Below are 18,505 nucleotides of genomic sequence, written 5' to 3'. Positions count from 1 at the left end.
AGAGTACAACCAAGAATTTCTTGGCCATGATCAAAAAAAAAAAAAAAAAAAAAAAAAAAAAAAATGCACATTAAACTAAGGGCCAGAATATTAAGGAAGAAAATGATTCCTTAAAAATGAAAATTGGGCAAGAGGAATCCAGTGAAGTTATAAAAGATGAAAAATAAATAAATAGATAGATAGATAAATATATAAATAAATAAATATAAATAGATAAATGAATGAATGAATGAATAAATAGATAGATAGATAGATAAATGAATGAATGAATGAATGAATAGGTAGATAAATAAATAAACAAATAAATAAAGGAGGACCTGAGTTTAATTGTGACCTCAAACACTTCCTAGCTGTGACCCTGGGCAAGTTATTTAACCCCAATTGCCTCAAGATAGAGCAGTTAAGTCCAAGTGAGCTGTTTTAAACTCCAAAACAAAATTATTGCATAGTTAAGTATTTTGATAATAGTTAACTATTTTGGAAGTAGAAATAATTTTGAAAAAACTTTTCCTCCAACTCTGATATTTATCCAGACTTTCTTACTTGTTTTGAGTACACTACCATCAAAGTCACAACCTGACAGTCATCCTTTCTTGATTCTTCTTTTCTTTCCTTGATTTTTCCCCTTCACAGTTAACTTTCCAGCTCCAATCAATTGTCTCATCTCAGTTAATATCTCCAGCACTACTCACACATGTACACCACTCTCTACCAGAGCTGCAGATGAGATCCTCATCCTATATTTTAATATTAATATCAATAATTCCATTAAACTCCTCATTCTAATGCACCCATCAAAGAGTTTCCAAATATCAATGTTATTCAATGATCAAGTTTGATGGACGTGGTTCTTTCCAACAGTGAGATGATTGAAGCCATTTCCAATGATCTTGTGATGAAGAGAGCCACATAAATCCAGAGAGAGGAATGTGGGAACTGAATGTGGATCACAATATTTCATTCTCACTGTTTTTGCTGTTCACTCACATTTTATTTTCTTTCTTTTTTTTGATCTGATTGTTCTTATGCAGGAAGAGAATTGTATAAATATGTTCACACATATTGGATTTAACATATATATTTAACATGTATAACATATATTGGATTTCTTGCCATCTAGGGGAGAGGGTAGGGGGAAGGAGGGGAAAATCTGAAACACAAGGCTGTGCAGGGATCAATGCTGAAAAATTATCCATGCATATGTTTTGAAAATAAACAGTTTTAAGAATAAAAAATAAAAAAGAATTACCAAAACAATTCTCATAAGACAGGAGTATTTGGGGGTTCTCTTGAACCTCTAAGATGAAACAAACTCTTCTGCTTGCATTTAAAGCCTTTAAACAATCTGATTTGGCCCTGGTTTTTCAGGTGTATTTCACAAAGGCTCACGTTCACATACTTTCCATTCTAACTGAAGAGCCCAACTTGCTATTTCCTGGAGCGTCATTCTATCCCCCACCTCCACAACTTTGCACAAGCTACCTTGATTTAAGCCTCAACTCAAATGCTACTTTAATGGAAAACCTTTTCTAATGCACTCTTAACCTACCAATAATCAAATGTATTTGCTTATATTTATAATTGTTCTATCTGCAATTCCCTGTCTCAACAGAAATATAAGCTCCCCGAGGACAGGTACCATTTGGTTTTGTCTGTGTATTCTCATCACCAAGCACATAGCAAGCACTTCATAAAGGCATGCTGAATCAAATTCTTCATTTTCTCCCCAAATAAATAGCTAAATATTACATAAGAGTTGTGGGAAAGTTTAGCGCTGATGGGAAGAATTTCTTTTTTGGAGGCAACATTTCTTCCATAGAGGAGATATTAGTATGTTCACATAGATGTAGCTAAAGCCAAATGATAAGTGACTTCTCATTTTTCTTTTAAAGCTACCGATGTGCTCAAAATATCACTATCCAACTCAATGGAATGATGTTTATGATTTTGTGAAGTATTTCCTACAACCTGAAACTCTTGCCAAATTTGGTGTGGATCCAACAAGAATCTCTATTTCAGGAGACAGTTCTGGGGCTGGTTTAGCAGCATCTATGACTCAACAGGTAGGATGTTAAAACTCTTTCATCCTATTGCTTTTTGGTTTATTTTCAAGGAATGTCCATACTGTGACCTTTCTGGTGTGGAAGACAGAGCCTTGGTCTTAGAATTCAAAGGGTTTGGATCTTGATTTTGATACACACTAGCCGTGGGATCATGGGCAAGTGATTTATTCTTAGGAAGACCCATATTGGAAAGATAATAATGCTTACTCAAAAAGAATGTTTTATGCCTAGTATTTAAGATGATTCAAAAGTTAAAACTGTTTTTTTTTTTCTTTCCTGATGCTATGTGTTATGAGATTATTCTGATTTAATGAGCATTCTGGTCTTTGCAGCTCATGAGTGACCTTGAAATTACCATTAAGCCTAAAATTCAGGTTTTAATTTACCCTGGCTTGCAGATGCTTGATACAGACTTGCCATCCTATAGGGAAAATGAATTTGGAGTAATTTTGACCAAAGCTTTGGCAATAAAAATTATGAGAGACTATTATACCACTGATGAATCCCTAGAGCAAAGCATGAAGACTAACCAACATATACCTGCTGAATATAGCCATCTCTTCAAGCTTGTCAACTGGAGTGTCCTGCTTCCTGAGAGGTTTAAAAAAGGCCATGTGTATAACAACAGAGTTTATGGAAGTTCTGAGATGGTAGAAAAGTTTCCAGGGATCACAGCTCCTAAAACAAACCCATTGATAGCCAATGATTCAATATTAAGCCTTCTACCACTAACATACATAGTCACGTGTCAACATGATGTCTTAAGAGACGATGGGCTCATGTATGTTTCCCGCCTAGGCAGCATTGGAGTCCAAGTGTTCCATGATCACATTGAGAAGGGATTCCATGGGTCTTTTTGGTTCATTACTTGGCCATTTAATTTAGATCTTAGTCTGAGATTAAGAGATAATGCAATTAGTTGGATAAATGATAATTTATAAAGTTATTTCATGTACATAGATGACATATCGAATTACTAGCCTTCTTTAAAATGGAAGTATGGGGAAAGGAAAGGAAAGAATTTGGAATTCAAAATATTTTTTTAAAAAATGTTAAAAATTTTTATGTATAATTGGAAAAAATAAAATGCTTTTTTAAAAAAAGTGTTCTTTTATCAAGGAAATGTTGCAGCACACATATAGTCTCTAAGGTATGTAGATTTACATTCTAAAAGCTGACTTGTGAGCCATTTGTTTGTAATTCAGGACATATTTTTTTCTTAGAAATAATCCTGTATAGAGTTGCTAGGACTTGTTCTTGACCAAGATCAATCCCTCTATTTGTACCTTTGACACAATCCCATCCCATCTCCTCCGCACAGAAATCTGGCAATATCATCCACTCCTCTCTTAATCTTTAGTTTCTCTATATTGACTCTTTCATTGTTCTCTATAATCAAAGCCCAGTCTTCCACATCTTTGAAGAGTGAACATTTGATTGTGTCATTTCTCTGCTTGGTAAATTATGATGGTTTCCAATTACTAATATACCCTATGTACTAGCCTGCTCTAAGGGTGAGGTTATTAATTTCTTCAACCCTACCCTATATAAAGCAACTGCAAATATGCCCAATCAAAATATGCCCAATCAATCATTTTCAATCATAAGCCTTGGACTAAGTGCAAAAAGATCTTAAAAATGGAATGGAATTGCACAAGGATCTTGTCTTAACTTGGCCATACCTCTGGATTTGTTGCTCAATTATAAATCAAGTTAAGAAGCAATACCTGGAGATAATCCCAAGTGATGTGAAGGTGATTAGGTCCCTTGGGAAGCAAAAATCAATTTTGTTTAAGGAGGACTTCTAGAGCATCCCATGAATGGAAAAAAAAAATCTTCTGGCCACTAGGAAGATGGGAGTTACCGCTTTGCCTAATGTGCTCTCAAGGTGGAATCTACTTTCCCCTGTGTGTTGCATGAACTTGTGGAAGAATGCATTACATTTTTATATTAGCTCTTCTTACTATATCTTCTTCTTCAGCCAAACTTTCTAAAAAGTGCTTAAAACTATCTGAATAAATTTGAGGGTCAACTGGTAATATTAATGACATTTTCCTTGCCTTGAACTTCACTTTCCTTTCTGATGAACTGAAAGATGATCTCCACTAAAGCCCAAGCCATATATGTGTATTACTACTAGATCTGCCCACAGAAATTTAAAAAGGGTGGGAGAGAGAAGGATCTATTTGTACACAAGTATTTACAGCAGTTGTTTCTTCAGTAGCAAAAAAATTGATTAAAGATTGAAGGGATGTCTGTCAGTTGAGGAGGGACTGGATTGTGATAGAATATTATTATACTATAAGAAATGATGAGTAGGATGCTCTCAGAAAAACCTGGAAATGTGCATGAACTGATACAAAGTAAAATGGAGCAGAACCAAGAGAACATTGTACATAATTATAGAAATATTATACAATGATCAACTGTAAATGACTAAATGTTATTCACCTTCAAAGAACTGATGTCTGAATGCAGATCAAAGCATACTATCTTTCACTTTATTTTTTCCCATTTTTTGTTTTGTTTTGGTCTTTGTATTCTTTCATAATGTCATTAATACAAAAACATAATTTTGCACAATTGTATATGTGTATAACGTATATAAAATTGCTTGCTAACTAAGGGAGAGGGAAGTGGAAGAAGGGAAGGAAAAAATTTGGAACTCAAAAAAATTTTAAATAATTTTTAAAAATTTATATGTAGTTAATGGAAAATGAAATATCTAAAATATTATTTTATACATTTTCCTGATTAATGAAAAGATATATTTTAAATATCAAAATAACTGAAAAGTCATGTTTTTAATATGCGGTAAATCACACAACCACCATAGAAAGGGAAAAAAGTCATTATAGCCTTCATTATTGCCTGAGATACTACTGCCACCTCGTGGTGGAATTCCCAGATGGCACTATCCATGTCCTGTTGGCATTGTTACCCAGGAGGTAAACATTTAATTGCTCTACTTGTGGAAATATTGGCTTTTTAAAAAATCTTGGGTAATGAACAAACAATAAATTCTGGTACTGTCTCTGAGAAAAGGGAGACTTAAAGTGGTCAACTTGCTTATCCCAAGGAACAAGTAAAGCGTCAAAGTTTGGAGAAAAAACCTGCTCCATACCCAACCCTTCTCCCATTGACCCAATGTTCCACTTAATCCATTCCCATTAAGATTTTTTTGACCATGGGAAAATGAGCATATGAGAATATAGTTGGTGATGTCTTCCCATTTACTGTTTTCCATCCAGTTTTCCTTTTTAATAATGACATCTCTCATGATCTCTTGGTGACAGTTAAGTGGGTACAAGGGATAGAACACTGAGCCTGGAAATGGAAAGTCCTGAGTTCAAATCTAGCTACTGACATTTACTAGCTGTGTGACCCTGAAAAAGACACTATCTACCATCGTTTCCTCAATTGTGAAATGAGGATAATAATAGCATCTACTTCCCAAAACTATTGTGAGGATTATCTTTGCATGTATTATGAAAAATAAAAAAAATCTAATTTAAGATATTTTTTATTTTTCATAATACATGCGAAGATAATTTTCAACATCCATCCTTGCAAAATCTTGTGTTCTAAATTTTTCTCCCTCCCTCTTCACCTCCCTCCTCCCCTAGAAAACAAGTAATCCAATATGTTAAACATGTGCAATTCTTTAAAACATTTCTATAATTATCATGTTGCATGAGAAAAATCAGATCAAAAAGCAAACAACAAAAAAAGAAGAAAATACTATGTTGTGATCCACACTCAATCCCTACAGTCCTCTCTCTGGGTGCAGAAGGCTCTCTTTTTCACAAGATCACTGGAACTGGCCTGGATCACCTCACTATTGAAAAGAGCCACATCCATCAGAATTGCACCACCTAGCTGCCCCTGTGACACATTTTTCAAAGAAAGCAGATATTTGTGCAAAGGTTGTGCAGATATTTCACCAGGTGCAGTCACTGTTCCTGAAGGCCTCTCCTCAAGCATCATCTGTACTCTCTCATTTTATTTAATATCTGCTGAGTGTTGCCTGCTGAGGACCCATGTCTAAAGACATTGTTTTCACTGTAATTGGTGAGAACAGCTTTAAATGGAGTTGACACAGCAGTTTGAGGTTTAAAAAGCTCTTAGGATAATTTTCTCATTTTGAACCAATGGGACCACAGAGCAGAGGCCAAAATAGTTCGTTAGCTCTTTCCTAGGCAGCATCCAGAAGTAGCAAAAGGGGAGATAGCGTCCCCTGCATTTTGCCCTGGTCACACACCATTTGGTTGATATGGACTGTCCTGAGCATCATAATTAAGTAAGAAGATTGATAAGCTGAAGAGGTCCAGAGAAAACCTAGCAGGATCCCTGATGAGGGTTTGCTGTTGGAGAAGCTGAGGGGGATATGCCGGGGAAGAAAAGATGGGGAGAGAGGTTGAGGAGGGTTTAATAAAATAACTGCCTTCAAATATTTGGAAGGTATCATGTGAAAAGTAGGTTGGACTTGCTCTCTTGGGCCCCAGAGGAAAGAAACTAAAATCATGTAGAAGACGAAGCAAATTTAGGTTTTGGGTCGGCCAAAGCTACCTGACAGCTAGAGCTAGCCCAAGGTCATAGGGGAAATGGGGATTTAGCCCCACACTAGAGCTGGATGACTATTGCCAAAGAGCCTTCTTTCTGTAGTCCAGAGAGGGACCCTGCTCCCAGTTGGGCAGCTGGTAGATGTAGGATCCATGCCATTTCTACTCTGTTCTGATCTGTCAGTATTTACAGCTTAGTGCCAGAATCTAGGCTCAGCCCATGGGCCAAGCTTTTACCCTCCGCAGCTTCACCCTCACCTTGACATAGCAACTACTCTGACCAGAACCGCACACTCCCTGCACCCCACCGAGGCCCGTCCTGGAGAAGACTCCATTTTCTCCATTATCAAAATCTGCCTATTTCCTACTTCCCACAACGAGCTGTCTCAACCTAATTGATGCTTACTGTAAAAATGATTTAATGTTTGAATAGAAAATCACTAGGGCGTCAATGGTTTTAACCCAAAGTTCAAATATTAGACAAATTAGTCTTTCTGGCGGGAAGGAGGGGGGAAGGGAGAAAGGGAGAGGGAAGGGAGGGAAAGAAGTAGGAGTGGATGAGAAGGGAATGAGAGAAAAGGGGTGGGAGGGGAGGGAAGTCCATACAGCTTATACGTGTTCCTGTGTGTCTGTCCCGGCATGAAGGGAGATCTCTGTAGTCTCTTCCACCCTTCCTCTTTCCAGGGAGACTTTAACTCCTTTCAAGAGGGGAGCAGGAAATTGGATCCACTCTACTTCCCTCAAAAAGGAGGTAGCAAACGAGAACTGTATCTATCCCTCCTATCTACCTATGTAACACAAAGGTAATCGTTTTAGTCCCAAGTTATGTGTCCGGACACTATTCTATAAAAAGAAAGGAGCACTCTCAATACCCCAAACTATCCCAAGTTTGACTCCCTCCCCACCTAATGCAATTACACAGAGAGCGCATATAGGCAAATAAACCTATTGTGGTAGGATTTTTTTAAGGCCCCAAGAGAATCATTGCTCACTAATCTTGGTTCTTGAGGTTGGAGTTAGATAAAAGCAGTAAGGAGTCAATTAAGAGGGGAGCAAGTAGCCATTTATTCTGGCCCGGTGGGGCAAACTGCAAGATGGACAGCAATCTACTCTGAGCCTGGCATAAAAGCTGCTTAAATTCAAATTTTCAGAGCCGCAAAATGTCACAAATAAGACATTATTCAAAGTAACATCGTGTGAAACAAAGAAAAGCAGGTATCCGTTCATAAAAACATAAGTGCTTCACAGCAGAGACAGACACAGAGATCCCCAGCGACAAGAAATAAAGGATATATCAACTGAATCTAATTAATCTCACTAAATCAAAGAAATCTGCTGTCAGGTGAGACAGAGGGGAGCACTTTCCCAGGACCCTGGAACCCTCCACCTTGGGCAGCTAAGTCACCTGGTACTGACAGGGGCCGAAAGGGACACCGAAGGACCCAGGGGCAGCAGCTAATGGCCGTCAGCCCACTTACAATAAAATCACTGACAAGATGAGGCCATCTTGGAACATGGAAGGGAGGGGCCTCTGTATTGCAAAGATAATGGGGAAATTCATGGTGCAATACCAGGAGAGTTTGGTAAGGGGATATTAAGGCAAAAGCAGCAAGAGCTTGCTCCCTGGAAGCTATCTACCTCAGGGAACTTGCTGGTGAGAGTCTGGGGTTCATGGGGTGGGGATGGGGGCTTGTCTGTTTCTCCCATGCTATTTACCCAAGTTAATGGCATTTATTTATTTATTTATTTATTTTTGAGTTCTACAAATTCTCTCGGGTTGGGATCCACTTCACGTTATCCTTTGGAGTAGAAGCCTTTTTTTTTTTTTTTTTTTTTAACCTCAGTGCCCTCCTCTGAAGATGAACCCCAGTCTTCCCTGTTCCCATAATATGCTTCTATGGGGGGTTCTTTCTTCTCTGCAGATTAATTTTTTTAATAAGCGGTAATTTTAATAAGCATCTCTAACTGTGGAGTGGGGTGACACCTCAAGCTTCCCATCAGTTCTCCCTCTGACCAGGAACCCCCAGCCAAGAGCTCTGCCGCAGCCAGCTGCCTCTGCACTCCCCGTGTGCCGGCTCCCTCTGGCCCAGCTCTCAGCAGCCCAGCAGGCCGGCCTTCCCAGTCAGCCCAGGTTCCCCCAGCCTCCCCACACTCAAACCCCACTGGACAGTCTGCTAAGTGAAAGTCTCTGGGGTTCCCCATTTGACCTTTCTGCAGAGCTAGCCGGGAGGTGTTTACTCTTCCCCTGGCTAATCCCAGGGTCTTTCTTTGGTTCTGATTGGGCTATACCAGAGAACCCAGTTCTGCCCCAAATCTTGATCTTTCACCAGTCTGTTTGTCCTGAGGCGCCATTTTCCCCTATTTGGGGAGGAAATCAGGAGGGCTTGGAATTTACCAACTACTCCGCCATCTTCCCAGAATCCTCCCCCTCCCCAAGTCAACGATAAACAGAAAGCAGAGAAGTTGTGAAAAAGAATATGGCAGATAAGGCACTGAGTGAGCCGGCTCTCCCTTTGAAGCAAGGTATCCCAGCTTGCACACAAGGGGAAATCCTCCCGGCCTGCCTCGGTGAGCTGGAGATAGGGCCGTGATGGAGGTCCCAACCCCTCCATGTTCTTCCCAGAGCCTTTTCCTCCCTGAGGAGAATCGGAATCCGGCCTTCTCTCTCATCCCTCTCTCAAACTCTTGGCGCACAGGGCGGAGCCACCATTCTCCACCAGGAGGAGACCCTCGGGCACACGAAGGACATTTTCAAGTGGTCTTAGAAGCTGTGCAGGAAAGGACAATGGAATGGGGAAAGGTTATAGAAACTTTTTCTTTTCTTTCTGGTGTTGTTTAAGGATATCTAAAACCGTAAACTAAAAGCTACGATATTTTGAATACTATATAATTCAGGTACAGTCTGACCTTCCACGATTTCTGCCAGACCTAGAATCCAGGAATGTCATCCAGAATTTATGACATATTAAGAGATGATGCAGTAGACAAAGAGAGCTAGATCTGGAGGCAGAAAAACCAGGATCAATCCTGATTTTTCCACTCAATACCTGAGTAATCTCACTCCAATCACAACCTCCCTGGGCCTCAGTTTACACACAGAAGGTAGTAGTTTTAAATGGATTCTCAAGGCTCTTCCAACTTTGGTTCCAAATCTCCAAAACTGAGCTCAGCTCTCTTAGCCTGCTGCCTCTCTCCTCAGAAGTGAGTGTGATTTCCTGCTGGATCTCTCAGCTATGAGTGTGATCCCCTGCTGGATCTCTCAGCTGTGAGTGTGATCCCCTGCTGGATCTCTTAGCTGTGAGGGTGAATGTGATCCCCTGTTGGATCTCTCAGCTGTGAGGGTGATCTCCTGCTGGATCTCTCAGCTGTGAGTGTGATCCCTTGCTGGATCTCTCAGCTATAAGTATGATCCCCTGCTGGATCTCTCAACAGTGAGTGTGAATGTGACTCCTTACTGGATCTCTCAGCTGTGGGTGTGATACCCTGCTGAATCTCTCAGCTGTGAGTATGAATGTGATCCCCTGTAGGATCTCTCAGCTGTGACCCCCTGCTGGATTTCTCAAGTGTGTGAATATGACTTCTTACAGAATCTCTCAGCTGTGAATGTGATCCTCTGCTAGATATCTCAGCTGTGTGATCCCCTGCTAGACTTTTCAGCTATGAGTGTGACCCGTTCTCTCAGCTATCAGTGGGATCCCCTGCTGGATCTCAGCTGTGAGTATGATGCCCTGCTACCTCTCTCAGCTGTGGGTATGATCCCCTACTAGATTCCTCAGCTATCAGTGTGGTCCCCTGCTGGATCTCCCAGCTGTGTGAATGTGACCTCTTGCAGAATCTCTCAGCTGTGAGTATGATCCCCTGCTGAACCTCTCAGCTGTATGTGATCCCTTGCTGGGTGGGATCACTTGCTGGATTTCTCAGCTATCGGTGTGATCTCCTGCTGGATCTCTCAGCTGTGGATCTGATACCCTGTTGGATCTCTCAGCTATGAGTGTGATCTGCTGGATCTGTCAGCTGTGGTTGTGACTTCCTGCTGGATCTCTAAACAGTGAGTGTGAATGTGACTCCTTACTGGATTTCTCAGCTATCAGTGTGACCCCTTGCTAGATCTCTCAGCCATTAGTGAGAATGTGATTCACTGCTGGATCTCTCAGCTATGCTGGGATCACCTGCTGGATTTCTCAGCTATCAGTGTGACCTCCTGCTGGATCTCTCAGGTGTGATTGTGACCTCCAGATGAGGTCACAGGTCACAGGTCACTGTGTGACCTACATACAGTGAGTGTGAATGTGACTCCTTATTGGATCTCTCAGCTGTGAATGTGACTCCCTGCTTGATCTCTAAGCTGTGGGTGTGACTCCCTACTGGATTTCTCAGCTGTGAGTATGATCCCCTGCTGGATCTCTTATCTGTGTGAATGTGAACCCCATGCTGGACCTCTCAGCTATAAGTGTGATCCCCTGTTGGATTTCTCAGCTGTGATCCCCTGCTGGATCTCTCAACTGTCAGTGTGAATGTGATCCCCTGCAGTATCTCTCAGCTGTGGGTATGATCCTTTGATGGATCTTTCATCTATGAATGTGAACCCTTGATGGATCTCTCAGCTATGAGTGTGATCCCCTGCTGGATCTCTCAACTGTCAGTGTGACCCCCTGCTGCATGTAAAACCGTGACTCTTCCCCAGCCAACGAGAGTTCATTGATGACCAACCATCACAGGCTCCTTCACTGGTTGTTTTTCCAAGATGAGGAGGGTCCCTGGCCCATAATAGTGTCCATGTGACTTCTGACCAGCTGGGAGGAGTGCTGTGGCCCGATGGTCCTTGCTGCAGGGACAGGCTGCCTCCCTTGGCTGAAGCTGGGAGCCCTCAGAGACAGCGTTCCCCCTGCAGACCAGACGAGCTGGATCCACAAGGTTGCTGCGCCCTTTGGAGAGCCATGCCCCGGCCTCTACCACTTCCCACCTGCAGGATAGCTGCCAGCCTCCCTTTCTCCATCTGTGAACGGAGACCATTGGGTGGAGAGCCTCTGCTGTGGCCTCCAGCTCTGAGCCTATTGCCACTCAGCACTGGAGAAACCTTCTTCACCTGCGAACAGAGGGGGCTGGAAGAGATGATCTCTGACATCCCTTCAATCCGAGACAATCCTAATAAACTTTGATAGAGAATGCAATCTGCTCCCAGAAGGAGAACTATGGAAACTGAACGCAAGTCAACACATGCTCCGTTCATTTCTTTTTTCTGTCACATTTTTCCCTTTTGTCCCATTCCCTTTTTTGTCACATTTTTCTTTCCAGATGTGATTCATAGAGAAATGCTAATATAAAATAGTAAAAAATAAAAAATAAAGGAAAACATATTTGTGGGGGAAAGTGGAAGAGGGGAGAGGGTAAGGGTAAAGTGGAGAGAGAGAAACAGACAGAGAGACAGAGATACAGAGAGAGGGGAGAGGGGGAAGGAGGACAGAGGGAGAGGGAGAGAAAGGGAGAAAGAGAGACTTCATTTTCCCAGAACTAGGTCTTCCCAATGTCCTATTATTCTCTTGTGGAGTCCCTGCTGTTGGCAATACTTCAAAAGGACTAAGAGAGAGAGACAGAGACAGAGATACAGGGAGACTGGGAGAGATAGAGAGACAGGGAGAGAGAGACAGAGACAGAGACAGAGGCAGAGACAGAGACAGAGACATGCTGGAGATTCTTGGAAGCCCAAACTAAGTTCAGCTGGGTGGAAAATAAGATATTAGTCTGGAGGATCTTCCTTAACTGGACGTTAAAGGTTCACTGCCCCACTTTCTAATCAGAGAGAGAAAGTTCTGATGAGATAGAAGTACCATGGTTGATTCAGTCTGGCAGGATGATGAGATTTCCCAATGATGAGATTCTTTGGGGGCTTGGAGGAAAAGTCCAAGAAGACCTGGATAGAATGTTCTTAGGAGTTAAGTCAATGAAATCAAGAAGGCTTTATTATTAGAGGGCAGCTACTTGAAGATAAGTGACTTGCCCAGGATTATACACCTAGTCGGTAGCTAAAACCAGATTCATTTCTCTGGACTGCAGTTATGTAAAATAATTGGATTAGATTAGATGGCCCTTTCAGCTTGAAATCAGTGATTTGATCCTAGTGGCCCACCCAAGAATTTGAAATCTTACCATACATATGTCTTCCCTTAACCTAAATACTGGGGTTTCCCACTTGGCCCTCCTTTAAAATGCAAATTTTAAGTAATACTGGGACGGGTGAAATATCAACTTATTATAAGATGTAGAAAATTAAGCATTTCTCAACGTGTAGCATCTCACAGTCTGAAGGGACCTCTGATGCATCTAACCCATCCTCCTTAGCACTTAAACAGAACATCCTTGCCAGGAATGTGCATCTATAAATCACCTACTATGCTCTGGACATAGCGATGGACGTAGATGATACAGACAGAGAAGAAATGGAGGCAAAAAAATTCAGCTAGAGCTACTAAGAGACCCCTCCTTTTTGTCAGCTTGGCTTTATGATCTTTCCAAAATCAGTTAATTCTAGCTCTCCATCAAAAGCCTATTTTAATTTGAAACTTCCAATTCTGGTCTAAACTTTCATCTCCTAAAAGGACTCCATACTTCCTCCTCCTATGGCTCATGCTGCTGGCCCCCAGAAGATGTTTATCAAAAGCTTAGAGCTGAAGGAGCCTTTGAGCTATTCCCTTGAGAAACTGAACTGCAAAAAGAATCCCAACTTCTATTTTAAGGCTGACATTATGCTAAAAGTAGAGTCTCAGGTTTGGGAATGAGTTTTATTTTTATATTAATTTTTTATTTTTATCATGAAGTTAACAAACATGAATACTTCAATATTCAAAGAAAAAGAGAACTGTATCCAAACGTGAACATTTTGGTTTTAAAGTTTCTTTGAGACCTTTTCCTTTCGTTAAAGGAAAACCTAAATTTAAAATGTTAATAAAACTTTAATAATTTTTATTATTATGAATCTAATAAATATCAACAAAGGAATATTTCCTTGTACAAAAAAGAACAAATGGTGGGGATACAGGAAAACTAGGACATGAATATATTGCTGGTGCAGTTGTGAACTGATCCAACCGTTCTGGAGAACAGTTTGGAACTATGCTCAATCCTGTGTACCCTTGGGTCCAGGAGTGTCTCTACTAGGTCTGTATCCCAAAGAGATTAAAAGAGGGAAAAGGACCTAAATGTGCAAAAATGTTTGTGGCAGCCCTCTTTACAGTGGCAAGGAACTGGAAACTGAGTGGATGCCCATCAGTTGGGGAATGGTTGAATAAGTTGTGGTATAGAATATTATTGTTCTATAAGAAATGATCAGACACTTCCTAGCTGTGTGACCCTGGGCAAGTCACTTAACCCCAACTACCTCAGCAAAAAAAAAAAAAAAAAAAAAAAAATGATCAGCAGGATGATGGGAGAGAAGATTGGACAGACTTACATGAACTGATCCTGAGCAAAGTGAGCAGAACCAAGAGAACATTGTACATAGCAACAATAAGATTATACAATGATCAACTGTGATGGACATGGCTCTTTTCAACAATGAGATGATTCAGGTCCATTCCAATAGACTTGTGATAGAAAAGCCATCTGCATCCAGAGAGAGGATTATGGGGCCTGGATATGGATCACAACATAGTATTTTCACTTTTTTTTATTGTTCTTTGCCTGTTTTTTGTTTTCTTTCTCATCTTGTTTTTCCCTTTTTATCTGATTTTTCTTTTGCTACATAATTGTGGAAATATGTAGAGAAGAATTGCACATGTTTAACATATTTTGGATTACTTTGCTGTCTAGAGGAGGGAGTGGGGGGGGAAGGAAGGGAGAAAAAATTTGGAACACAAGGTTTTGCAAGATTGAATGTTGAAAACTATCTGCATATATTTTGAGGGAAAAAAACTATTATTTAAAAAAAGAAAAAAGACTACTAACTACAATATATAAAAAAAGAACAAAAAAGAATTGCATGTAGCATTGTGAATATATTACATATACCTTGGGCTTAAGTATATATTAGGTTTAACAAAATACTGAATACACTGCTCTATTTGTCTAGAACATCTCTTGGCTTCATGGCTTCATTGTTGATTTGGGTCCTGAATGTTTGAGATTTTATCTTACTTTCCTTGAAAAGGCTCCTGTTGCTTAGCATGGTTTCTCCGTGGGCACTAGGGGATCCCCTTATCAGAGCTGCATTTATGTGAGTTCAGTACAAGTTATTTCTCTCCTTCATTAATGTAGCCATGGAGGCCAAGGTCTCTCACTGGAGGAAGAGCATCAAAGGGAGGAATCTTGACCTTGGGCTCATCATAAAAACCTTTTTAAATAAAAGACTTTAATTTTTAAAAATAAGGAAGTCCTGTTTTCCTTTAAATCTGTTTCAGTAGATGGATCTGAAAGTTGGTATTCCTGCCTCTGACTCCCTGCCTCCACTCTAAACTGAATAGAGCAAGGGTTAATGTTTCTTAGAAATTCCTGAACAATACCTCCCCAGAGGCCCAAGACTGGCAGGCCTGTCTAAGTGCGTGCTACACCAGGCACTGCGCTGGGTTCTGAGGATGCAGAAGACAAAAACATTTTTCTGAAGAGGGGCTGATAAGTCAGAAGGTCCAGAATACAGAAAGGGTTAAGGAGTGGAAGGAGAAAAGCACCTACTATGTGCTTTTGGTAGGTGCCAACCACTGAGGTAAGCATTTACAAGCATCTCCTTTGATCCTCACAACAACCTGAGAGGAAGTATTTTTATTATCCCCAATATACAGTTGAAGAAACTGAGGCAGACAGAAGATAAGTGACTTGCCCAGGATTACACACCTACTTGGTAGCTAAAACCAAATTTTAATTCAGATTTTCCTGAGTTCCTTAGAACCATCCAAAGAAAACTATCTGGCAGGGTACCATAATAGAAATTTAATTAAATTCTTCCAACTTTTCCCCTCCTTCCCCCTCCCCCAGATGGCAGGTTGGACCAATACATGTTCAATATGTTAAAGTATAAGTTAAATTACAATATTATGTATACTTCAGACTGCAATAGTTTAAAAAGTCGTGGCCGTTTGGGGGAAGCACGCTTTAGGCTGCCAGGTTTCTAAGGTTTCTGCACTGTTATGAGACGGCAAAGTTTAGGTGACCCGCACCTGTGGGGCCCCATCGGGCTTGGACCTCTGCCTTCCTCCTGCACAATACATATATCCTAAAGGCTAACTGGGGCTTCCCTGGAGATGAGACTTTTTCCTGAAGTAAGAGTCACCCTTCCCCTCCACAGGAGAGTTCAGGAGAGAGAGTGGAGCTAGTGACATAGATCTGAGAGAATACATTAAGATGATCACTGATGAGCTCAGGATTGAGACTTGGGGGCAACCACTCTGGGGGACAGGAGACGAGGATGAGAACCAGCAAAGAAAAATGACAAGTGGTCCAGAAGGGAGCCCCAAGAGAGCACTGACACACAAGCCAGAGTGAAGAGGGGACCCCGAAACTGAAAATCCTTAAAGGAGAAAATCTCCTTCAACTCTGCCTCAGTGAGGGACCCCGCCCCGAAGGACAAACTGCTGAAACCCAGGACTGAGCTGATGACCCCACCCAGATAACAAAGATGAAGCTGTTTGTCCTTGGGGTGGAGTCCCTCGCTGAGGCAGAGTTGAAAATTTTCTCCTTTAAGGATTTTCAGAGATTCGGGATCCCCTCTTCTAGAGGAGCAGAAAGTGTTTAGTTATCAAGGGCAACAGAACAATAGGAAGGGAAAGGACACCAGAGAAAGAGCAGGTCATCCTGGAGACCAAGGTCATGGACACGGAAGGGAATGTGGCTCCAGGTAGGAACGCGCTCCACTCTGGCCTTAACCTTGGACAAAAACAGCAGCAGAGTCATGGTCAGGAGCTTCCGAGAGCCGTGACCCAAAGGGGAGCCTGGTCATGGCCACAGGAAATAACAAAAATACAGAACAAAACAAACTTCAGTGGCTCAGAAAGTGAGTTTCCTGCTGATGAGACTGGTCCCAAAGGATGGGGTTCAGCAGCAATTCACAGTGGTTTTCTCCTTTGCCAAAAAGTACCTTTATTCACAAGAAGAGATGACAGACAAAAGGAAAGAGGTAAAAGAGACACCAGGAGTGGTAAATCTGAAATAGATTTGGGAGAGCATATAGTTAGCAAGGGAAGGGGTTTTAACCGTTAACAATGGAAAAGACAAGTTTCCCAGAGGAACTCACAGGTAACCAGAAGAAAGGGAATATACCACGAAGTGGGAATAGGCCACAGATACTCAGGCTAAATCCTAAAATAGTTAGTTATGGCAAGGAGAAAGACACCATGAGACAGACGGCTGTGACAGCTAACCTGTTACGCCACCGTTCTCTTTTGTCCTGACTCAGTTTCCCTAATTATACTGACCCAATCCTGCCTCAGTTTCCCTGCTTCTCAGTTCTGCAAAACCTCCGCTCCCTCTTTATCAGAATTCCTGATAAGGATAAAAGATCTTAAGCTTTAGAAGATCCGAAGGCCTCAGCCCATCCCGAGCTATTGGAATGTCAGATACTGTCTTATCAAGATGCCTCTCCCCAAGTCCAGGGTGCCTCCCCTGATTACATCATCCTCTCCGGAGACTCACCCCACCCAGTCCGAATCCCGTTCCGCTCTCAGCACCCAGACTCCGCCCCTGCCTCAGTCTATCCCTAGTCTATAGAGGTCATTGAGCACTCTGATTGTTGGCTGGATTCTTAGAGATGAGAGTCTCATCCAGCCCTGGGACCAAGCCATGGATCCATTGGTCCCAGTAAATCTCTCTCATTTAATAAGTTATTAAATACTCTCTAATCTCTGTCTTGTCTCAGTTTCTCCAGCATTACAAACCCAAAAGGGATTCAAAGATGGCGTAGCCATGGACAGATATGGAGGGAGAAACTAACCTCAGGAGCTTGATACCCTAACTTGGATTTCTGACTGGGTACATAAGGTGGGGTTACCTGAGACCCCCACGGGGCTGGGACTGTAAGGCTGAGCTGATCCCCACCTGTGCCCTTCCCGGCTTGCCTCAGGGAGTAATCTTCTCAGTACTTCAGGCTTTCTCTGCCAACCCCACTAGACCCAGGGTCACTAGACCCAGGACCTCATCACTATGTGGACAGCCCTGCAAAGGACAGGATTCTTCCCAGCCATGAGAGACAGGAGGCCCATGACCACCCTAGGATTGTAGCTAGGAGAGCACCTTATTTCAGATATCCTGAACCACCCATATAACCCCACAAGGGAGGAAGGGGAGAAAGAGAAGGAGGAAGAGGAGGCAGTGGTCTGGATCCCTGCCACCCATTTACAGTCAAAAAGAGCCTTACTGATGCATCGGTTACAGAATCCCCAGAACATCTTGCACCAGGCCCTGGACGCCTGCGGGAATGGGCTGATCCGATGGGCCTAGCCGATGAATGACCTCTCTAGCCTGCTTTTGGGAGCCAGTGATCTTCCTCTTGATATATTACCCTGCTCTGCCCACTTGCCAGCCAAATCTCAAAGTGTAAGCCCAAGGGATCACAAAACACGCCGTCTCACAACAGCCTGGATGCTGTTAGACTCAGGTGGGCATCACAAGCAGCTATTGAAAAGCTTCTTGCAAGGTCCATAACCATCCTAACTTCTTCCCTCCTACAGCTAGAGAGTGGCCGAAGTAGAATTAACTTGGGTTTTGTAAACAATGGATTGGGGGTGGGACGGAATATTCATTGCTTGGGAGGCTGATTAATTATTACCTTGGACTGTAAGTGCCAGGTAACTTCATTTGCCTAAGCTTCGAAGGACTGGGACTAAGGGGGAAATTAAATTTGGTCCCAAGGCCTTAGGAGAGAGTAAAAACCTAGTGAGTGCCAAAGGGCAAAAGTTT

General features: G+C 41.9%; 1 protein-coding gene across 1 annotated transcript; it reads left to right on the top strand.

Moving 5' to 3' along the window:
* The first annotated feature begins 1,898 nt into the window (after positions 1-1,898).
* LOC141561856 (arylacetamide deacetylase-like) lies at positions 1,899-18,046 on the top strand. The gene is made up of 8 exons (XM_074301955.1): positions 1,899-2,063; positions 2,396-2,934; positions 9,921-9,992; positions 10,611-10,673; positions 10,843-10,902; positions 11,102-11,171; positions 16,328-16,448; positions 17,850-18,046. Exons 1-8 carry the CDS (start codon positions 1,899-1,901, stop codon positions 18,044-18,046), a joined length of 1,287 nt encoding a protein of 428 aa, XP_074158056.1.
* The last annotated feature ends 459 nt before the right edge of the window (positions 18,047-18,505 follow it).

This window comes from Sminthopsis crassicaudata, chromosome 3, assembly GCF_048593235.1.
Source record: "Sminthopsis crassicaudata isolate SCR6 chromosome 3, ASM4859323v1, whole genome shotgun sequence".
Classification (NCBI taxonomy): domain Eukaryota; kingdom Metazoa; phylum Chordata; class Mammalia; order Dasyuromorphia; family Dasyuridae; genus Sminthopsis; species Sminthopsis crassicaudata.
Note: the sequence above shows the minus strand (reverse complement) of the source record. Positions and strands in the feature narration are given on the sequence as shown.